Genomic DNA, 24,315 nt, shown 5'->3' on the forward strand with positions numbered 1-24,315 from the left:
AGTAAGCACCTGGCGCATGCATGGAATTGAAGTGGCGAACATTCTGATACACTGAAGTCCTAGCATCTAAGATTCTCTTTGCCTATCATTGAGGGCCCCCAGTTTGCCGTGATATCACAAAGGCCACTCAGTCCATTAAAAGATCAAGCCTAGAAAGTTGGGAAAGAGAGAAATGAATCTTCTGTTGTTAAGGATAGGCTGAGCAAAAGTTAATGACAAAGAATTTAGAAGTGAGAGTCATTTTTCCAAATAGCATTTTACCTACAGTCCTACAGATGCCCACCTCTGCACAGATGTGGCCAAAGTGATCAGAGTTACAATACCTTATCACATCTTTCTGAAGACTGTTACCTCATTTGCTTTTGCTTAGATCTAATCATTTAGATCTAATCTTTTGCTTAGATCTAAATTTATAGACCTAATTTAAAAAGTACCTCGTAAGCTACATGTCCTGGGGAATGTGATCATGGATCTTTCTCTTAGATTATTGTATTAAGAGGAATACCACTAATTCAATTTTAAAAGATGTGAACTGGTAGCACTAAAAAGGACAATCATAGCCATTGGAACATGTTGGCATTGCATTTGCATTATTAATTAGTAATTGCAATCATTTTCTCTCTTTAAAATACGTTTGCCTTAGGGCTTTCTTTAAATGTGTTATTTTTTTTTTAAGAAGCATGTTTTATTTCCTCTTTTTTACTCCCTTTTATTCTCAGAATGGACTTTTATAAAGCATACTTGTCAGGAACTGTTTTCTTACTAGAGTTTTTTGTTATTTTATATAAATAGAGACATTTTAGATTACAGTGGCTGTAAATTGAGTAGGATGACAGGTGGGCATTAGCAGACTTCTGATAATCCTAGGGTAAGAATAATAATTCCTAGAGATTCTTGGCAGTACTAGCTTGGCAGCACCCCTTAGATTAAAACTATTCACTGAGCAGCCATAATGACACAAAATTGAAGGCTTTGTATCTTGTTTTTAGTTTTCCCTCATGAATTGTGAGTTCTTTATATCTGGGGGATTTAGTAGATTGAAGCTCTTACCAAACTTCTATTTTCTCCTATTTTATTAAATGTATCCTAGTCACCCTATATAAACAGGCTTTGCTTCGAATTTCATAACCTGTCCTCTTGGCCACCAGTGTAGAGGTCCTTTGAACAGAGGCATTTCCCTTTCTGAAAGGGGCTTAGATGACATTATTGTGCAGACAGACCTGTGCAGAGCAGGTGATGCTGCCGCCAGCATGTTGAAATGCTCTCTCTTGCCCAGGGCTTTTATCTGGGGTTTTGTAAATGAAACAACTGATCCTTCTTTTCAGGTTCTTCAGCAAAGAGACTGATTCCTCTTTCTCTGAAAACCACAGTGCTTCTGGATAAAATGAAAGAATTTCTGAAACCCAACACAGTGTGAGGATAAGTGGGTCCATTCGTGGAGACAAAGGAGAAGATTGTAAGGAATCAGATTTCCAGGGTCTTCCTGAGTCCTTCCCAGAGATGGTTTTATAGTGATGGGAAAACAATTCTCAAGGAAAAATCAAAGATGTGGCAATATAATTGAAAAGAGGACCTGCAGAAGGAAGGAAGGAAAAATAAACTTCACCCCATGGAACATGTCATTCATGATATTCTTTACTAAATTTGGACCCAAAATCATGGGGACACCATTGATTGATAGGATAGAAAGAGCTATTTTTTTTTTTCTGAGGCATGAGCAGGACTATTATGATAAATAAGTGATTTCCAATGCTAACTGGAAATAAGCAAGAAAGAAAACTAAATGAAGGAAAAGAAATATTCTAAGAGATAAGTTGTTTTCATGAAGTAGTTAAGGATAGTATAAATGAGTGTATACTTGAAGATACGGTTGTAAAATCATAGGGTTTAACAAGTTACCATTTTCCTTGTTAGTGATGATGATTTGTTTCTAAGGCAACTTGATATTCTATGGAGACGTTGGTCTCCATGGCCCAGGTCACTTTATAACATTCCTAAGGAGTGACTCTTCTTGCTTTGCACTCAGCAGACTCAAGACTTCTAATCGGCAACATCTCAGACTCTCCTTTTTGGCTGTGAGGCTGCTGAGCTCTCAACAAAATTCCTAAATAGGAATACTTGCGAAACTTTCATGCCTCAGCTGTCAGCCAAAGACAGGGCTAAGACACAGCTATTTTATTTCCTTGTAATAAAGGTATAATTGTTCTGTATGCCAGATGTCAGAAAGACTTGTACCAGGTCTTTCTCTGTGTCTTCTTAAAAATCAAACACCAAAAAACAAATGAAAGAGAAAAAAAAAAAACTCAGGATGTCAGAAACAAAGCTATCATCATTATCCTTTGGCATCACTTAAAATTTGTATGTAGCTTTTAACAAATGGCAGGGTCCTGGTGTTGAGGATATATGTTATGTGACAGTGTTTTTTATTCTTCAAAGTCAAGTTGCAGGTAAAGGGGGCAGCTGTTTCTTTAAATAATTATTTTTTCTCATTACTGTCCCCAAAGGGCCTTGGACCGCCAACAATCAGTGCCAGGCAGGCCCTCAGTGTTAGCATTCTTCATCAGGGTAGCCCTTTGAATGAGACCACTGAGGGGAGTGCTTGCTATTCTGCTTGGGTCCTGATGTGGCTGGGGTGAATAGCAGGGTTGAAACTGTAGTAGTTCTTTTAGGCTGCTGATAGAATGTTAGATTTTGTCAAAGAGAATAGGAAAGGGAGCTATTTCATGCCCCCTGGCAGTGAGACTGCCAGGCTGGTACCCAGCACAGGCTTCCCCACCCTAATCCTGGCAGGTAGACCCATAGCAAGGAGGCATTGCCAAGGTCAGGCTGTCCAGGTGCTTCAGGATTATGTGAGGGAGGAAGACAGGGCTGGAAGCATATGGCTTAAGCTGAATAAGTAGGAGACAAATGAGTGACCAAGAAGTGCCTAGAAGAGTCTAAGACAAATATAAGAAGAAGGGTCAGAGAGAAGAATTTTGAAGTCTATATCCAATAATAGCCCAAAGAGATTCCATGATGATTTGAAAACCTGTTGTACTGTGGAAATCCCAACCCACCTGCTCAACCTTGCCCCAGTGAGCCAGCTTTTGTAAATAGAGGGCCCATGCTTTTTCCAGGAGACTTTTGGCAATCTGGAGAGCTTTTTCTGTGGGCAACCTTGAGGCTGAAGTGCCTTGAGACTATCCCAGGCTATTCTTCAATCTTGCTCTCCCTTTAAGAAGCAGGCACACCAGACAACTGCTCCCTGGTGTCTCAAAGCTGATGATTGGTTATTACTAGTTAGAAATGATTGTTTATGGGCCTTTTAAAACATGTTGAAAATTTAACATCCAGGAAAAAAAAAAGGCATTGGAGACAGAAGGCAGTGGTGGGATGACTGCTCAATTTTTCCTTCCTCAAGTCTAAGCATTTGTAGACGTGAGCGGAATAGGGCTCCAGGAGTCAGAGGTACTACTGACCATCCCCTTTCCCCTATGCCAAGCACTATGTCTGAATTCTTTCTTCTCCATTCAGACCTGGGACTTCTTTTCTCCTCTTTCTTCTCCCCATTTCTAATCACCTTATCCAGGCTGTCTGGTGTTGTGGATGGTCCCAGAGTGAAGCTGGAGTTGGGTAGAGAACAGACATGGTGCTGGAAGGCTGTGGATCCGTGCACGAGCGTGTGCCCATCCACGGGTGCCACCCCACACTTGTGCGTGGTTCACTGACCCAGCCCTTGAAGAACTCTGTTTCATTGTATCTGTGTTTGAGTGTCTGTGCACCAAAGGCTGTTTCAATCATGTACTCCATCACGTCCCTCTACTAGAAAAATAAGAGTTCACTGCAGAGGAGCTGACTCGAGTCAGTGGAGGTAGAGAAACAAGGGAGTAAGGATCATTCAGTCAGCCTCCTCAGACAGTTTGGTGAAAGCTGAAGCAGGGCTCATTTGGCAAGACTCTGTTTAACACAGTAGCTTAACTGATTTATTACATAAAAGTTTCTGGCAAATACAAATAGTAATTCCACTCTGGTAACAACTGTGATTGAAATAATTGTAGTCTGTAAATAAACTGCAGAAAACAAGCATTAGTGGGTAGGTTGTCTTGGATATCATTTCGAGAGTCCAGCACTGAAGAAATACATAATCTTACGGACGTAGAATTGGAAGAGATATTCAGAAGACCTGTGACTGGTTCAGCCCCCTCCCTTTCCTCCAGACCCACGCTAAGCCATCCAGGTAAATGAAACTCTTTCCTCTGCTCAAGACCTGAAAAAAGGAGAATACACATGTCCTGTGGCCCCTTATTAAAGTGACTCATGGTCTTCTATGCTGGGAAATCTTGGTTAATTATTTAGTATTTATGAGACTTGTATGACTGCCTTCATGGACATAACTTTTTCCCGGTGTTTCTTTTTTTCGATGTTACCCTAAGTTAAAGTTGTAATACATAGAATCACACCAGATGTCAGCTCACTGCAAATCCTATTGGGCATTTGAATTATATTGCAACACCTGATAAGGAGGCAATAAAGCAGATACAAAAAAAAAAAAAAATAGAGTGTGAAATAACTAATTCTGTTTTTGTTCATTTGGATAATTGCCTTTTGGGGCATTTTTCTACAAACGTTTCTTATTATCATTATTACTATTATCTTTGTTTTTAAGATAACTATCACTTGTTCAGTAATTAGTCTTCACTCATTATCTGATTTCATTCTCACAACAACCTTTGAGGCTTGTGCCTTATATCCAGCTTACAGATGAGAAAACCAAGGCTTGGAGAGGTCAGATCATGTGCTTACCATTCTGTATGGCTAGTAAGTAAGAGTTGGTATCTTAATTCTTCTGTTGAAGTCTGAAACTACCCAACTGCTAACCACTCTTGAAGTCAGCTTGTAATGCCCACACTTTACTACTTAAGTGCTTTAGTGGATTAGAAGATGGGAGAGACAAAGATGAGAAAGAAAACCTAAACTCAGATAGCATATTGAAATCTTGTGAAAAAATTCAGAAGGGCTCCATAAGAAAGTGACAGAGGTTTCCTGAAAACAAAGTGTCTGTGTGTTTCATTGAAAAATCCGGTGTGTAAGGAAGTGACATGTTTTGTTCTCTCCATCAGCAATCTGTGTCACTTCCTTTGTCTCCTAGAAGAATGCTTAATTATTAGGGCTAATCATTCAGGTAGGCACCCTGAGCCATACAGCCACTCTGAAGTCTACTGCTACCATTGTTCAAGGTTCTCTGATCACTCAAAGCTCAAGAAGACAGAGCATGTAGGATTCCAGCGAGTAGTGAGGGTTTATAAACTACCTCTCCATTTGTTCCAATTCATTTCAACATGACCCTAATGAGGCATATGCTTGTGGCTGTTGGATTACATCTCATCAGTTGAGCAGAGGCATAATTAGAAGCCTGCTGCTGTCAGAAAGATTAATAGGCCGATTGATACAAACCCATAACCGAAGATTTCCCAACAAAGCCATTTAACCAGCTGGCTAGAAATCATGGTACGGCAATACTGCAAGTAACAAAAATGTTTTCTGTGCACATTAGAGCCATTGCGAGATCTAAGAAAAGTGTTTTAAGATGAAACAAAGGGCCTATTCTGATGTTGTTATTATTGTTAGTATTGATGAATCAATGAACAAATAAATGAACAAATTTACCCATCAACGGTAACAATATCTCAGAAGATAACAACTTCAAGATGTTCGATGATAAACTCACAATGATGGTGAACAGAACAGGTCGCCTTCTGTTTGGTTAAACTCCTAAAAACTACACAACTTACTGAATATGTGCCCCACCCAGTATAAACACCAAAGCACCCAAACTGGAAAGATTAACTCTTAAGTGCATAGCTCTGTCAAGGCAATTAAGATTGCCTTGACATTGAGAAAAGCAAACAGATAGAAAGCCTTCAACTTGGATCCATTCAAGACCTGGGCACTCCTGAGGTGCTGTCTAGTTTGGAAGACCATGTTCTACATAAAGATTCTTGCTTTATCATTGACTAATAAGTATACCATTCACAAAATCCACTATTGTTATTAGCTTGCAAGAGACCTAAAATTCTTGCAAGAGACCCAAGGTACCAGCTCATGGTTGGAAGAGCTTTGGCCTGGAGCATGGTAGAAAATAAAACTAGAGATGGAGGCTGAGACTGGGTTTCAGAGGTTTTTCTCAGCCAGACTTCGAGTTGATGCATGAGGCAGGATGGTGGATGGTGGATGAATTTTAGGTCTCTTTTGTGAGACAGAAAATTATATCAACAATAACATTGGTTTCTAATTTGGAGTATATTGTAACATCTGGCCTCCCTTTTAAAATTTCTTGGTCTCAAATATTCTGATTAGCTGGGTGCTTTTATTTCTATATCGTGGGCAAGAAAACCAAAGCATTTTACTTATCCCATATATCCTAACAATACTAAAAAATCACAGTTCACTTAGATTTACTCCCTCTTCATCACAGATAGGTTTCTTAATATCCATGACTATATGATGTAATTTTTCTGTATTTTGATTGAATGGAATGCAAAACTTTCTAATCCATGATTAGAAGTATTAATAGTATCTAAGGATTATCATACATTGCTGTATACATTCTTGTTCTTCTAGAATAAGAAAGGCTGAGAGAAATTGAGCTATCCATCTTTAAGACTATGGAAAACTAGGATTTATTTCTCTATAAGCAGAGGAACTTCCCTCAGCAGTTAAGGTCAAACTCCATGACACCATGACTATGCAGGGTCCCAGGAAGGCCTTTTGGGGATTAGTAATATCTCATATGTCAGTCTTTACAGAGGAGGGTTAGATACAGTTTGGACAGTTCAGCTTCCTCTGAATTTTACAGAACATTCCGCAAACACATACATGTTTTTCTAGGACAGTGTTACCTCCTCCATAAATCAGTCACACCCCATTGTCAACTCCTATTGATTCATATAAGCTTCATGCCAGGCCCTGTGGATAGCAGATCCTATGCCTTATGCTGTTTCTTCCCCTCCAAGGATACTGCAATTGGTCTGGAGAAGGGAGGTGGTATGGCAGAAGGGTATTGAAATTTCTATCCCAACTCTACCACATAGCTGCATGATCTTGGGTAGGTTTCTGAGCCTCTGCTTCTCTGTATGAAAAATGGGGAATAGACCAAAATATCTGCTGCTTGATTTTGCCAAGTTGTGAGGACAAGTGCAATAGTATGTGTAAACTCTATGCAATTGCCAAGTATTATTATATTGAGTAAGAACCAACATTCCAAAGCAGTTTAGAATTCCTTACTCTTAGTGCTATGAGAATTCAAGATGGGAAAGTTCAGTGATGGCAGAAGCCAAGGAATGCCTTCTGGCTGGCCTTGAAGACTGCCTGAGGTTTGAACTCAAAGAGGAAGGACCACTTGAAAAGTTCACAGCAAAAGCATAGAGTTAGAATTAGGAATATGAGAGTCACATACATGAAGTGATGAAGGCATCAGCTCATGGTAGGAAGAGCTTTGGCCTGGAGCATCGTAGAAAATAAAACAAGAGATGTAGACTGAGGCTGGGTTTTAGAGGTTTTTCTCAGTCAGACTTGGAGTTGATGCATTAGGCAGGAGAGAGCCACAATGGTGGATGGATGACACCTTTTAATTAAATTAATCTGGCAACATTGCAGAGGTGAGACTAGGAGGAGAGTCTGGAATCATTAAATTTATTGTATTAATTCATGTCTGCAGTTCTATGGGCCTGAACTCCCGTGGTCCATAATCCTGGTGGGAATTGAGATGGTTTCATCCAATTAAAAAAGGGACTAGCCACAAGAGTGAGGAGAATGTAAATGTTAGAAATTATTTCCCAAAGTGCTATTTTATTCCTCAGCTAGTCCCTTCCCTCTCATGCAGTTGTTTATTAAATCATTTCGAATGTCTGCTGCTGCTGCTGTTGTTCCTAAGATGCTTAACATTTCTTTATCTCTTATAAACGACATTCTCCATAACCTCTCCCCATCCAGCCCTCATTATTTTTCCTTTTAATCTTAAACTAAAAATGTGCCCCTCAGGCACTTAATTGGAATGTCATTGGTGAAGCTTGCATGGTGGCGTTGTATTTATTGGGTTGGCCAAAAGGTTCATTTGGGTTTTTCCACAAAATCTTACAGAAAAACCTGAATGAACTTTTTGGCCAACCCAATAATACTTCCCTGTATTATCTTAATTCCGCTCCACCCCCACCCACCTTGTTCACATCTGAAACTCAAAGTCTCCTTGTAACCCCTTGATCTCAGCACTTAATTTAGTAGCAGGCAGGTGGTTGTCCAGGGATGGGCCCAAATGTGTAATCCTCTTTATTCAGGTCTGAATGGGAATCACCTCGAGCAGCAACACCTTTCCCTAACATGTAGTTGCAGAAGAGTTCTTCAAGAGCTGTGATTCTCAAAGTGTGGTTCCTGGGTGAGCAGCAGCATCTGGGAAATGCAAATTCTTAGGGTCCCATACAGACCCTCTGAATCAGGAGCTCTGAAAAATGGGGTCCACCGGTGTTTTACCAAGCCCCCTAGGTACATGCTAAAGTTTTAGAAACACTGTTCTGGGGAAATGTTTTGAAAGGTTTGGGCAGCCAGGCTCAGAGAGTTAGGAAAACAGACTTCAGAAAATATTAGGAAAAGTTTAGAGGCTGAGAAGAGAGGCAATTACTTCCTTCTTGGAGATAGACCAGACATCACAACTGCCAGAAGTGAGACTTTGTCCTTAGCCCCCTCGCCTTTGAAAAACAACCTGGGCAGTCATTGCTTACTTCATGCTTTGGAAAGACAAGTTCTTAAGTCAGTCTTCAAGAAGGACCGTTGGATCTTCCTGCCCAAAGGTCTTCACCTGTATTGTTAGATAGGTGGAGAAAAAGATATATTTCCCACTTTGGTCAGTCTCATTCTCCTCTATAGAGACATCTGAATACTAAGAATATGCTTACTTGATGGTCAAGAGGAAACAGAGGTTTGTATTTCAGTCTCTGTTCTACACTGAATGTTTATCCCATCAGAAGCAGCTTTTTATTGAGGTTCTTTTGAAGGTGCCCCAATCATAGTGTCCTGATCGAAATGCTAAATTTGCCTAAAGTTTTAGTACCAGGCTTGATCCGTGGACTGTAGGAGCCTAGTAATTAACAGTCTATCAACTTACCAAGTATCTTAGGTCCTCTAATTAGTAAGTTACTAGTTAACCAAGAACAATTGAGAGAAAGTCAGCTCTACCACCAGGAGTAGTGTTTTTATTTCACTTTTTAAAACCCTCCTTTTTTATCTGTTGGCAACATGTCTGTAAAAATCCTATTCTAATGTGGGCATGCCTTATCAGAATGGAGATCCAAATTTAAGTGTGTAATTCAGAATCACTTCCCTTTGTAGGAAAAAAAAGGTGATTTCTTTTCTAGCTCCTAAAACTTCTAGACAAGGAACTCTTCTATTTTACACAAAAAGGAAGAAGAGTTTATATTTCATTCTCCATTCTACAATGAGCATTAATCATTAAGATAAAGTCTCATTGGGAGGAAAATAAATCCTGGCTAGTATGGCCAACCCTTTTGTTGTTGAATTCTGTGTTTTCTTTTTATAAGATCAACGAACTTCTCTGTGGGTTGTTTCCATTTGAGGAATGAAATGATGGGCCTATAGAGTCTCTGCTCTGTGGTCTTTGACTGTATGAGTCTGTGGACTAAAGGCACTCAGAGGATTTATCTCAGAGGGGATCCTGATAAACAGTTCTGATCTCTCTTGAGAAAACTAGGCAGGAGATTTCTCCTTGGGCTCTCATGCAAAGAGCTGAGAGGGATAGAAAATAAACTGTCTGATCACTCTGGTCCTACCTGGGTTCCAGGGGCCAGCCTCTTCTGTCTCAGAATTTCCTGTTTCTCTCCTACTTCATCTTAGCTGAGTGGCTCTTATTACTGGTGAGCTTCAGCCAGAGGAAAAGCTGCCAGCCCCAGCAGCATAATTTACTCCCTTTATTATTTCAGCTCAAAGTATAAGTCTCAAGGAATGATATAAAAGGATGATTAAATTAATTCTCTAAAATTCTGAAAGACCAGAGAAAAGGTCTGTTATGATTTCAACATTGTTTTCTGTAAATCAGTGTGTTGTAGAGGTATATTTTTCAGCACAGTGTTCTTTACCATCAAGCTCTCTTATTGCTGCCTTTGGGGATGGGCAATATAGGAGGAAGTAGCAGAAATGACCAGAGAAGGCAATGGCACCCCACTCCAGTACTCTTGCCTGGAAAATCCCATGGACGGAGGAGCCTGGTGGGCTGCAGTCCATGGGGTTGTGAAGAGTCAGACACGACTGAACCACTTCACTTCCACTTTTCACTTTCATGCATTGGAGAAGGAAATGGCAACCCACTCCAGTGTTCTTGCCTGGAGAATCCCAGGGACAGGGGAGCCTGGTGGGCTGCCGTCTATGAGGTCCCACAGAGTTGGACACAACTGAAGCGATTTAGTAGCAGCAGCAGAAATGACAAGGAAGGCAAAGAATAGTGGAAATTAGTTGCTACAGCCTAATTCCTTATACTCTCTTAATTATCTGCTTCCATTTATGTTGAACCAAAATATCTTCAATGGTATTGAGCTAGCGTCTCTTCCCCCACTGTTCCTTTCTCTTCCACAGCCTAGCAAATACTTTCCCTACTCAGTGTGTTTCAAGGTTACTATGAAATTGACCACAGAAGCCATGGAATTAATAGGAGTTAAGGAACTCACAAGGACCCCCAAATGTGCCACCAATGACTATTGTGAAGGCAATAAATAAGGTGATCTTTTGGCCTTGGTGAAGTGGTAGTGGGTTTTCCGTAACAGACTTGGGACATCTCTGTCCCCTTGGTAATATACACACCAGTCTTGATGTGGACAAGTTTATAAGGCACAGCTAAGTCACTGCTGGCACAAGGGAAGACATGAGTACAATATTGTATTTCCCTGCAGGATCCCCCCCGCCCATCCTCAATCTCCTGCTCACTCTTACGCACACATACACCCACACATACACCATTTACTCTTCAGTATTTTGGTAGCCCATCATACCTGTAGCTTACGCAGTATAGAGATGCATGGTCTCCTCATCCCTTGGGATCAATAGTGGGCTTCTGGTCAACCTAGTTCATATACTTCTTTCCACTGCACCTAGAGTAGCAAAGAATTCTAACATCTGTGAACCCTGTGGGTCTTGCTCTTAAAACAAAATTCCATCCTAGATTGAGGATTGCAGAAGTGTCACTTGTTAACTCCTGTCCTGGATTCTCCTTTTTTCACTGAATCTGAGTAAGAGAGCAGGCAAAGAGCAGTGGCAGGCTATGGTGTTCAGTCTCTTCTGCTCCTGCCTTCTTTCATCATTGGAGTAAGCAAATTCCGTGCTATTTTCCTCCCGCTTTACCTTAGTGAAAACCGAGTACTTGCCATCTCCTTTATACAAATGGTTTTCAGTGTTTGTTTTTTGTTCAGTCTGCTTAGTTTGTAAATGCGAATGTAGATTCCTCTTCATGCTTGTCTGTAGGGTTTTCCACATATCTGTGATTTGGGAGATGACAAAGGGCATGTTTGACTTGTAATACAGATGAAGAATGGATAAATCCAGTGCATGTAACTCGATCGGAGAGTCCCACAGACTGAGTCACCCTGCCTTTAAGTGGGCCCTGCATATCTGTACTGCACAGATTCCTGCCTGTTGAACAACCAAGAATTGCCCTTACTGAAGTACAACTATACTAACTGGTATTGCGTACAGCAATTTCCAAAGTGGTGATACTTGGAAATCCTCCATCCTGCACCTCTCAAGTTAGCCCTCTCCCATCCTGGAGGTCCACGTTGCTTCCCATCTGGGGAATGTATTTTACTTCTCCCCATCCTCCCCTATCCTTTCCCTCACCACACCTTCTTGACATTCCTGGCCTGAGTGGTTCCACTGGCTTACTGATAACAGTGTCCTGTACATATTCATTCACAGCTTTGAAAGGCTTATGAGGCTTTCCTACTTCCCATCCAGCCCAGACTTTGGGACTTTTCACACTCTGATCCTCTGATCAGTTTGATGCAGGAAAGCACACGGAAGCCACGTACCAGTTTGTATAGTTGTACCCTTTTGAACTGCCTACTCTCAAGCAAAGTAGAATGTGCTGGGGGTTCGCATTGGCTGCTTGACACACACAAGGGCAATTAACCTGCATGCCAAAAAATAAAAATAAAAATTAACCCTTAGAGTACTGCTTCAATAGATTGATTTAATGGTCTTGAATTCTACCAGTTGGGCAATGCTTCTTTCCCCAGATCAGAGTGCCGCATATAAGTCCATATTTAGTTTCACCAGAACATCCACCAGGATCCTCTCCTCCACGGCTTTCCTGAGATGCTCCTGGTCCTTTATCATTAATCAACCAATGGCTTTTAAAAGGTCCAAAACACAACCGCTGTGTTTAATTGAAAATGGACTTCATTTCTAATGTGCTGGAGAGTGGGAGGGACTGCTTTTAGCTTAGGTTCGTGTCCTCTCAAAGAAAGAGGTCAGTTCTTTAAGGGTTAATATGAAATTGAGGACTTTGGTGGTCTCTTCTGCTTGTCCTTCCCTCAAGGTGTCTGCATGATCCTCTTTAGATTCTTAGCTCAACTGTTGAATGATGATGGAAACAATACATGTATCAAATGACGAAAACAAAGAACAAAAGACTGTATGGTTGAATGGAAAGGCCCCTTGGCAATGCTTGCTTGATGATCACAGGGGATACAAAGACCAAATGTTTTATTTTTTGAACGTTCATTTTGTCCTGTTCCCTAAGCACCGTCACTGCACAGCGATATGGAACATGTGATGATGCTTTTCATTTACCTCTTGCTTTTCTCTTCTTCCTGTCTAATAGCCCAATAGAATCCTGCCAGAATTTCTACAAAGATTTCACATTACAGATCGACATGGCTTTCAACGTATTCTTCCTTCTCTACTTTGGCTTGCGGGTAAGTTTGAACCAGACTGCTCAGTATCACAATGGAGCGTGTGAGTCTTGTACCTAGGGACCATTCCCCATCAGCATCTGCTCCCACAGGCAAGATGAAGCCCAGTGTTTGCAGGGGAGACAAGAGACCGAATTCTGATTTTCATTTTGTGAGAGAGCCCTTTCCTTAGGTCAGCATTTCCTCATGTGTATGTTAATTTTGTTCTGAGCAGGAGAAATAAGGATTGAAATGACTATTACACCCTTACTGGTCTACTGTTTCTCATCTCTCCATTCACGCACGAATGCATGGTTTGCCTTAAACAGGAGGAAAAACCTTCCACTCTTAAAATTATGCTTATCAGTGCTCACTTAACTGAATCCTGAGAGAACAGTGAGTTGTGAGGGTTGAAGCAAGGGGGTAGATTGGCAGAATTGAGGGCTTGGAGGATTTATCCAAACCATGTCTATAAAGGGAGCTGTACAGACTGTGTGGGTGAATATTTACAGTGGAGACTTTAAGAAACGTGAGGTCTCTCAAACTGCCCTATGACGCTACTGAAAACCACAGAAAAATGTACTCCCTGAGTTTTCTCCAAGGCTCTCAGAGCATATAGTCACTCTCTAGAAAAGACTGTAGATCCAAATTCTAAGACAGAAATAGCAAGGAACTGGCATAGATATAAGAACATAACATCTCCCTCTAGGCCCCCATGAAAAACTGAAATGTACCCTTTGGAAGAATGAGTATAGTTTGTTGTAGAGCCCCAGTTTGAGTTCCCTGAGTCATACAGCAAATTCCCACTAGCTATCTCTTTTACATATGGTAGTGTATATACTTGGAGAAGGCAATGGCACCCCACTCCAGTACTCTTGCCTGGAAAATCCCATAGGCGGAGGAGCCTGGTAGGCTGCCATCTATGGGGTGGCTAAGAGTCGGACACGACTGAGCGACTTCACTTTCACGCATTGGAGAAGGAAATGGAAACCTACTCCAGTGTTCTTGCCTGGAGAATCCCAGGGACAGGGGAGCCTGGTGGGCTGCTGTCTATGGGGTCGCACAGAGTCGGACACGACTGAAGCGACTAGCAGCAGCAGCAGCAGTGTATATACTTCCATGTTACTCTCTTCATTCCTCCCACCCTCTCCTTCCTCCCCCATACCCGTGTCCATAAATCTGTTCTCTATGTCTGAATCTCCATTGTTGCCCTGTAAATAGGTTCATCAGTATCAACTTTCTAGAACTGAAGGGTGGGAAGAGGTGGGAGGTGGGGGGAGGCTTAAGAAGGAGAGGGGACACATGTATACCTATGGCTGACTCATGTTGATGTTTGGCAGAGACCAACACAATATTGCGAAGCAACTTTCCTTCAATTAAAAATAAAAAAAAAATAAAAATAAATAAGTGTTTTCTTTTGAGGGGGGGAAGAGTACTGTTTGCATGCCAGCACCATGCTTCTCAATTTCTCTCTCTCTCTCTCTCTCGTGTTTTCTTTCCCCCAGTTTATTGCAGCCAACGATAAGCTATGGTTCTGGCTTGAAGTGAACTCTGTGGTAGATTTCTTCACGGTCCCCCCTGTGTTTGTGTCCGTGTACTTAAACAGAAGTTGGCTTGGTAAGTCAATCTCTCTCCCTTCTTTTTCACTGGCTCCTGAGCCATGGCTGAAATATATCAGGTGGTGCATCTGGGATGCATTGGAGGACTGAGAATCCACAGAAAGAAACCTTCCTGGATTTGTGTGAACAACTCTCAGAGGTTTAGAAGTTGATGGTGAGAGTTTTCTCTCAGAAGCAAGCACCAGCCAAGAAGAATGTGAACAGTGAGTGCTTCAGAGAATGCAGTTTTATCATTGTTGAAGCCCAGTGGTCATCATGGTCACAGGCAGAACCTCTGCATTCATGGTTCTCTTACTGTTTATTCAACAGAGCATGGGCACAAAGCTTTCTGCGTAACAGCTTCAGGTGCCCCAGGAGGCCTGCCTGCCAGAGTTAGCTTCTGTCTGCTTCACAGTTTTGTGATGGGTGGACCCTGTGTGGTTTAATTAAAATTGTGAGCTCCTTTGTGGGGGTGGAATAAGACACCTTCACCTCGAGGGAGATCCAGCTTCTTCTCTGTGTGAATGGAGGAGCTTTTGCTGGAGCTGTGTTCACACCTCACTTCCTGTATTTGCTGGACAGGTCACTTCCTGTATCAAGTCTAGGATAATTTAGTGGGAAAAGTAAGTAACTCAGAGGATGGTCAAGGAACCAAAGGTTTAGAGAGGCAGCTGTTGGGTTCTCTTTGCCACACTGAGTAATTTCCTCAAAATGTTCTTGCTGTCACAAGTCTACAGGGGAAGAGGGGAGGCTGAAATAGGACTTGGAGGACTATTTGTGGGCTCCCTCTGTCTTTATTTTCAGAGATTTTTGGTCTTAACATATTTCTTCAAAGTAATATATATGTAAAATAGCATCAATAGTCAAAGATGTATAAAGAAAATATTAAGTACCTCTTCCGCCCACATCCATCACTACCCTCTGCCCAGGATGCTCAGTGTTACAGACTTCCACATCTTTCCTTTGTGCTGGTTTCACCACCAGCAAACACAGATGTGCACACATCACAGTGTTTTAGAGATGGTTGTCTTTATATGAAATCATTGTTATCAGTCACATCACACTGCAGTTGACTCTCTTACTACTAGTAAGTGATGGCCATCCCTTCAGCTCTGTAATGATTCGTTTTATGACAGTTGCGCAAAATCCCATACATTGCTCTAGCACATTTATTCAGCTGTTACCCAAATAATGCACAACATGATTGTTTACTTTTCTGCTATCAACAGTGGTTTGGTAAGCACTCTCATCCATGTATCCATACAGTTCTATCTTTAGAGAGAATTCCAAGTTCCTGGAAGAGGACTTGCTGGATCAAAGAGTATGTGTATTTTAGTTTATAGATATTAATGGATAACTTTTCAAAAATGTTGTGTCAAAATATGCTTCTGCTAGCACTTTTGATGTCCTTGCTAGTCCTGTAAATGTATTCTATACCTAGTATCAAGTACTTTTAAAACAAGAATCTTTTATATATGGTGTGTGCAGTAACGCATACATGTATGTATGTGTGTGTGTGTTTATCATGCGGATTCTATTTTCTGCTAGTTTTCTCATTTGAGTTGTATTTACTTGCTCAAGGGGAATGTTTTCGCCCTTGATCTGAGATGTGCTCTCTTAGATGGGATTTTCTGGCCAGCATGGTGAGACCATTAGAGCCAGATACCCAAGTGAGAAGCGTCCTGAGTATCCTTTCATGGCTCTGATGCCCAAGATCCTGGCTGCTTCAACTGAGCTCTGAGCCCACCTTGTGATGTGAGGAACTCACTTTTCTTCCCTCGACCTGCTGTTTTTCACCTGTAAAATAGAGGTTGGGCTAGATGATCTCAAAGATTCTTTCATTTCAGAAAATTTCTAAACCTCTTGCATTGTTCATGGGAACTTTGAGAAAATTTGCAATCTTGGTTGTTGTAGAGAACTAGGTAGTTAGTGAAATTAATCACCAGCATACCTGGGTCAAAGTTTTGTATGGACTGCTAACCAGAGCTCTTTCTAAACCATCATTGTGACGCATGTATACACACACACACACCCCAAGCAGACAAAGGGAGAGAAGGAAGAGAGGGAGAGGGAGAGAGGGAAAGAGAGAGAAGGATGGAAGAGAAAAGAGAGTAAGGGAGGAGGAAGAAAAGGAATCTGCCTTCTCTTCTTGGTTGGGCTCTACTTCCTCTGTGTACTTGAACAAACACTACTTTTCTGGACCCTCAGTTTTCCCATTGGAAAAATGGCATATTTGGACTTAACCTACCTTCCAGTCCATGTACTTCCCAAACCTGAATTTGATGCTAGGTCCCTTGTGGTCCTGGAAGATGGAGGGGACCCCTTCCTGACTGTGGTGGAGACATCCCACCTCTGCAGCCAGCAGGGCGCACCCCTGGTGTGGAGCCAGGTCTCCTTTTTTTTGCGTAAGTGAGTCTCCCTGAATAGTCACCATTAGGAGGACTTAGATCTTGTAAAAACCCATTCCTTTTTGTAGATGATGTCATTCTGACTTTTGGAGGGGTTCTGATCTAGTAAAAATCTATCTGTGCAGACAGGAAAATGGAAGAAAGAGGAAAGGGGGTTGGGGGAGGGATAAATTAGAAATTTGGGATTAGCAGATACAAACTATTGTATATAGAATAGGTAAATAACAGGGGTCTACCATATAGCACAGAGCTTCCCAGGTGGCTCAGTGGTAAAGAATCTACCTGTAATACAGGAGACGTGCATTCAATCCCTGCTTCGGGAAGATCCTCTGGAGAAGGAAATGGCTACCCACTCCAGTATTCTTGTCTGAGAAATCCCATGGATAGAGGAGCCTGGCAAGCCACAGTCCATGGGGTCACAAAGAGTTGGACATGACTTAGGGACTGAGCACCCATGTACTATATATATAGCACAAGGAACTGTATTCAGTGTCCTGTAATACACTATCATGGAAAATAATATGAAAATTTATATATATGGCTTCCCAGATGGCACTAGTGGTAAAGAACCCACCTGCCAATGCAGGAGACATGAGAGATGCAGGTTCCATCCCTGGGTTGGGAACATCCCCTGGAGGAGGGCATGCAACCCACTCCAGTATTCTTGCCTGGAGAATCCCATGGATGGAGGAGCCTGGTGGGCTACAGTCCATGGGTTGCAAAGAGTCTGACACAACTGAAGTGACTTAGCACATGTGCACCAATAAGTCACTTTGCTGTGCGCCAGAAACGAATACATTGTAAACCAACTATACTTCAGTTAAACAAAAAAGGGGGCAGAGACAGAAAAGAGAAAACTAGTTAGAGATGCTTTGCTTCAGTTGTAGTTGTTTTTCAAAAAAAATATGCTCTAAAATATGCTTTAATTTGCTCATGAATTGAACAGGGTTATAAAGCAGCTATTATGTGCCAGGTGCATTTTCTATATGATTAGGAAACAACAGTGAATAAAGTAGGCAGCATCCCCTCCCCTCCTCTGACATTGCGGTGGGGGAAGAACAGGGGAAAAAAGAAGCCTAATAAATAAGTAAGTTATATAGTATGTTCGGAAGCATAAGTGCTCAGTCACTTCAATTGTGTCCAACTCTGTGATGCTATGGACTGCAGCCCTTCAGCCTCCTCCTCTGTGGGATTCAAGTGCTATTGAAACTGGAAACAAAGACCAACAACCTTTGAGGCTATGAGATAATAATAACTACTAATAACCTTTCTCCTCTTTTAGGAGAAAACACATTTAATGAAATACTTTTGGTTCTTTGGTGACTAAGCCTCTTGGGTGAAATCCAAAACTGGTCTGCCTGTTATGGAAGAGAATTCAGTATAGTAATATTTCAAGGAGGTCCCCATTGTGATTTAATACATAGGTTATTGCACTGGGAAACAGTTATTGTTCTCATGAGCTGCCAGAGATAAAATGAACATTCCCATGAGGTGTGGCTTATAAAGTAAAAGGAATAATTCCATTAAATAGGGCATTTCAGAAAGCGCTGCCCTCCTCTTAGTAAATGAAAAGTACTGCCTTTGCTGGCAGAGGTTTAGAACAAAATGCAGGAAAATTGAAGTCTTTCCCAAATCTGCACATGCTTCTTGCTACTGCTAAGTCGCTTAAGTTGTGTCCGACTCTGTGCAACCCCATAGACAGCAGCCCACTAGGCTCCCCCATCCCTGGGATTCTCCAGGCAGGAATACTGGAGTGGGTTGCCATTTCCTTCTCCAATGCATGAAAGTGAAAATTGAAAGTGAAGTCGCTCAGTCGTGCCCGACTCTTCTCGACCCCATGGACTGCAGCCTACCAGGCTCCTCCATCCATGGGATTTCCAGGCAAGAGTACTGGAGTGGGGCGCCATTGCCATCTCCGACATGCTTCTTGAGCCCACGCTAAGTCGTGTCAGACATTTCAGTCATGTCCAACTCTATACGACCCCATCGACTGCAGCCTGCTAGGCTCCTCTGTCCATAGGATTCTCCAGGCAAGAATACTGGAGTGTGTTGCCATGCCCTTTTCCAAGGAATCTTCCCCACCCAGGGATCGATCCTGTATCTCTTATGTCTCCTGCATTGGCAAGTGGGCTCTTTCACATCTCGGAAGCCCGGTCGAGAGCAGAGGACTGTGCTGCAGCTGGCACCATGGGGGATAAAAAGTGAAATGACCATCACATCCCCTGCCTTTACCTTTTCTGGAGCGTAACTTGCATCACATTTGACTTCCGACTCTTAACATGGTTGCATATTATATAGTATAGTCTTTATTTTTTTGCATGCATCGTCTTAGTCCATTGGACAGTCTGTTAATAAAAACAGCTAGTATTTATTCCAGTTGTGCTATGCACTGGGCCCTATGATAAACCCTTGCATACATGAACTTGGTCCTTAGAGCAAACCTGTAAAGTAGGAATTATTTTCCCATTTTACAGATAAGGAGATGCGGGCTCAGAGGAGCTCTCTCTCTTGTCCAGGATTCTGTAGCTTGGGAGTGGGGGAAGGCCTTCCTTACCCAAAATCTAGTCTGACTTCATGCCCATTTTCTTATGCTGTTCTTCTGCCTCTGTTCTGACCCTTTTGAGAGGTTTGGGGTTTTGAGGACTGGGTTGGGAATAACTGAGCCAACTTTTACTGCTTTATGTTGGCATCTCTCTAACTCATCCTGTTGCTTCAGGCAGGCAGGGAGGGGAAGAGGTCTTACTTAAAAACACACAGCTCATAGCTCCTCCTTTTCTCACTCTTCCTTATCTACCGCCAGTTTCTAGAACTAGAGCTAGCGTGGAGGTTCCCGAGTCCCAGACTATCCTAGCAACTTGGGGACTGGATCTGCTCCGCCTGAAGAGAGAGAGAGAGACTGGGGGCAGGTCCTTGATCAGTAGAGCTGATTGGCTCAGGGTCCCGTTCTGGGCTCCACCGCCTCAGTTCACATTGTGCTCAGCCACATGTTCATGAGTTGCTTTGAGCACGGTCATTTTCCCTGTCATAAACTCAGTCTTCTCACCTCTCCTATGGGGATAATGATAGCACTCACCTGAGATGAGTGTAGTGGGGATTCAGTGAAGTGTAATGAGTGACCAGGCACACAGGACCAGCTTTGTGAACAGAAGCCATGGTTATCCACAGCCTTTCTTTCTAACCTCCCTATCATATTTTAAAGCCCCAGAGAAGAAAACAAACCAGAATGGAACCAAAAATAAGGCAGTGGGATGTGAGGACATCCACGTCGGCAGGCAGCAAGTCAATGCTTATTTTAATTCCTGTTCCCACACACCAGCTTATTCACAAAATCCTTATCCTGCCTCACTAAAATAAATGTACCTTGAAATGAGAGATGGATCTTATTTTGAGACTTGAAAAACATGCTCTGGGGAGAACTCTTGTCTGTTTGTCTCATTCTTGTGGGAACTGTGTCCCCAGGGTGGGCCAGTGGGCTCTGCCTCCTTTGTTTATGGATATGTCTTTGTTGAGGGGCATCTTCCAGAAGTAAAGGCAGCCAGTAGAGGAAAAAATGGTACACAGACATCAGCCAGTCATCTAACTGACTGCTATTGAGTACCTACTGTGTGCCCAGTCCTGGGGTAAGAGGGACACATGCTTGGCCACCTTCTTTCCTAGTTTTACTGCGATTTCCAACCTTGCCCACCTCCTCTCTGACTGATGAGATCAGGGTATGACGAGGAGCTCCAATCACTGTGTTCGAAAACTAGAGCTGTTCTCTAGTCTGTGTCAGACCTGGCCTTAGGCCTTTCAGTAAACTCTGCTAGAAAATAGAAAACTTTGCTAAAAAAGTAGAAAAATGAGTTAGTGTCCAGTCATGGAACAATTAAAATGATTGAGTATCTGCTTACAAATGTATGCCTGGGCAGTGACTCTCTGTGTCAAAGGTGGTTAAAACAGGACTGTGAAAAAAAAAAAGGTACAGGTCCTTAAAAACAACAACAACAGGACCAAACACAGTTCCTGTTTGAGACCAAGGTTTCAATTTAGTTTTGGAACCAAAATAAACACGCATACAGCAACAGCAGGTAGCTCTACCCGCTGTATAATTATGTCTGAAATTGCGAGGTCCAGGCTGTCAGGGCAGTGGGAGTTTGGAGGAGAAAGCTCACGTGGGCAGAGGAAAGAGAGGAGGCTTCTGCAATGAGCTGGGGCTCAGCTGAGGCTTGTGATGTAGGTGAGATGGGCAGAGTGGGAAGAAGTGAGCATTCTGCAGGGAGAGGCGCTTACCATGTCTGGAGAGTGGCGGGTGCCCACGGATGGTAATACCGCCCGAGATAAGAAAGTAGTTTTACAGTTTGCCAGGCATCAGATCAGCCTCATAACCCTGCCAGACAGATGCATTAGCGTCCTACTCTTAATGCAACACATATCTATTATCTTACAGTTGTGTAGGTTAGAAATCCAAAACAGTATCTTCAGGGCTGTGCTCCTCTCTGGAAGCTCCAAGGAGGATTCTATTTCCTTGCTTTTTTCAGCTTCCAGAACCAACCCACATTCCTTGTGGTCACTTCTCCATCTTCAGAGCCAGCCACAGAGGGCGGAGTTCTCACAATGCATCTCTCTGATCTCGCTTTCTGTTGTCTGCCTCTCTTTGCTTCCTCCCTCTTCGACTTTTAAAGACCTTTATGATTACATTGGAGGGTGATCCAGGATGCTTTGTCATCTCAAGGTCAGCTAATTGACAGCCTTAATTCCCCTGCTACCTAAGTTGCTTTTTGTCATGTAAGTTACCAGATTCACAGGTTCTGGGGATTCACATGAATATTTTTGAGGGGCCATTACGCTGCCTTCCCTGATAGCTCAGTTGGTAAAGAATCCACCTGCAGTGTAGGAGACCCTGGGTTGATTCCTGGGTCAGGAAGATCCCTGGAGAAGGGATAGGCTACCCACCCCGGTATTCTTTGGGTTCCCTTGTGGCTCAGCTGGTAAAGAATCTGCCTGCAATGTGGGAGAGTTCGATCCCTGGATTGGGAAGATCCCCGGGAGAAGGGAGAAGGGAACGGCTACCCACTCTAGTATTCTCACCTGGAGAATTCCATGGACTATATAGTCTATGGGGTTGCAAAGAGTTGGACATGACTGAGCGACTTAACTTTTTCATTCTGCCTACCGAAAGGGGTATTATTATTATTATTCCCATTTTGCCAAATAGGAACCTGAGGCTCAGAGGGAGTGCGTGACTTGCCCAAAGTCATAGACGGCCAGAAGAATTTAGAGCTGGGACCAGTGCCCTGTTCAGGCTATCCAATGGCTCTCCATAGTCCATTGGAGTCCATAAACTCTTGTAGGCATTTAGGGCCCTCTGGGCCCTTAGGTCTGCATTTTCCCAGCTTATCATGGGAGGAGACCCTTGGGGAGATCTTGTTTGGAGCTTGAGACTTTCCCCTTCCTGCATTTCTTTTTTTTTTTTTTTCATTTTTTTATTTTTTATTTATTTTTTTTTAATTTTATTTTATTTTTAAATTTTACATAATTGTATTAGTTTTGCCAAATATCAAAATGAATCCGCCATAGGTATACATGTGTTCCCCATCCTGAATCCTCCTCCCTCCTCCCTCCCCATACCATCCCTCTGGGTCGTCCCAGTGCACTAGCCCCAAGCATCCAGTATCGTGTATCGAACCTGGACTGGCAAGTCGTTTCTTACATGATATTTTACATGTTTCAATGTCATTCTCCCAAATCTTCCCACCCTCTCCCTCTCCCACAGAGTCCATAAGACTGTTCTATACATCAGTGTCTCTTTTGCTGTCTCGTACACTGGGTTATTGTTACCATCTTTCTAAATTCCATATATATGCGTTAGTATACTGTATTTATGTTTTTCCTTCTGTCTTACTTCACTCTGTATAATAGGCTCCAGTTTCATCCACCTCAGAACTGATTCAAATGTATTCTTTTTAATGGCTGAGTAATACTCCATTGTGTATATGTACCACAGCTTTCTTATCCATTCATCTGCTGATGGACATCTAGGTTGCTTCTATGTCCTGGCTATTATAAACAGTGCTGCGATGAACAAAAGCTTCTGCACATCAAAGGAAACTATTAGCAAGGTGAAAAGACAGCCTTCAGAATGGGAGAAAATAATAGCAAATGAAGCAACTGACAAACAACTAATCTCAAAAATATACAAGCAACTCCTACAGCTCAACTCCAGAAAAATAAACGACCCAATCAAAAAATGGGCCAAAGAACTAAATAGACATTTCTCCAAAGAAGACATACAGATGGCTAACAAACACATGAAAAGATGCTCAACATCACTCATTATCAAGAAATGCAAATCAAAACCACTATGAGGTACCATTTCACAACAGCCAGAATGGCTGCGATCCAAAAGTCTACAAATAATAAATGCTGGAGAGGGTGTGGAGAAAAGGGAACCCTCTTACACTGTTGGTGGGAATGCAAACTAGTACAGCCACTATGGAGAACAGTGTGGAGATTCCTTAAAAAACTGGAAATAGAACTGCCTTATGATCCAGCAATCCCACTGCTGGGCATACACACTGAGGAAACCAGAAGGGAAAGAGACACGTGTACCCCTTCCTGCATTTCTATGTAACACTGGGTCTTTGCTTTCTTTTCTTGGGAACAGATGAATTACCAGATAGATGTGCTTGTTATCATTGTATGTAAGCAAGTTAGAGAGGTCTGGATTCCCTTTCCTTTGAGGCTGTACTAGTGAAGAAGAACCTATTTAATTTGCATATCCTTTGCTTAAAAGCCCTCTTTCCTTAGATCTCATGTTTTCTTGATTTTGGGGGAGTTTACTTAAGGGTGGAGAGAAATGGAAATGCAGAGTGCCGGGTGAGTGAATGAGGCACAATGGCCTGTCACCATTCTTCCAAGGAAAGCCATGTGTCGGGTCAGATACTGTCCCCTTTAGTGGTCAGTCTTCCAGGGGCTTTACTGAAGTGCCAGGAGTCTCTGTGTTGTCCATCCACTTTATAATGTGGTCCCAAGGCCCCTCCCTTGCTTGAAGAACCCCACAAAAGGCAAGGTGAAGTTCATATCAGGACCTTCATTGACTACCCTCTGCATTGGGGGAGAGTAATCAAGAATAAAAGCCTTGCCCTCTTGCACTGTTGGTAGGAATGTAAATTGGCACAACTACCATGGCGAACAGTGTGGAGGTTCCTTAAAACACTAAAAACTAACATCAGTTCAGTTCAGTCGCTCAGTCGTGTCCGACTCTTTGAGACCCCATGGACTGCAGCCCGCCAGGCTTCCCTCTCCATCACCAACTCCTGGCACTTACTCAAACTCATGTCCATCAAGTCGGTGATGCCATCCAACCATCTCATCCTCTGTCGTCCCCTTCTCCTCCTGCCCTCA

The 24,315-nt window shown here is 42.5% G+C and overlaps 1 protein-coding gene across 17 annotated transcripts in view; it reads left to right on the top strand.

Annotated features, from left to right (window-relative positions):
- The window catches only part of KCNMA1 (potassium calcium-activated channel subfamily M alpha 1), a 779,939-nt gene that overhangs the window by 429,555 nt on the left and 326,069 nt on the right, over positions 1–24,315 (top strand). For all 17 annotated transcript variants that reach the window (XR_015156775.1, XR_015156776.1, XM_086381835.1 and 14 more), the window contains 2 exons: positions 12,857–12,950; positions 14,432–14,543. Coding sequence is in view for 15 of the 17 variants with exons in the window: in XM_086381835.1 (XP_086237961.1) it covers positions 12,857–12,950; positions 14,432–14,543 (206 nt within the window). In the remaining 2 variants the exon portion in view is untranslated. The remainder of the gene's footprint in view (positions 1–12,856; positions 12,951–14,431; positions 14,544–24,315) is intronic.

This window comes from Bos grunniens, chromosome 28 (assembly GCF_055505025.1).
Source record: "Bos grunniens cultivar Pamir isolate PY7600 chromosome 28, Bosgru_T2T1.0, whole genome shotgun sequence".
Classification (NCBI taxonomy): Eukaryota; Metazoa; Chordata; class Mammalia; order Artiodactyla; family Bovidae; genus Bos; species Bos grunniens.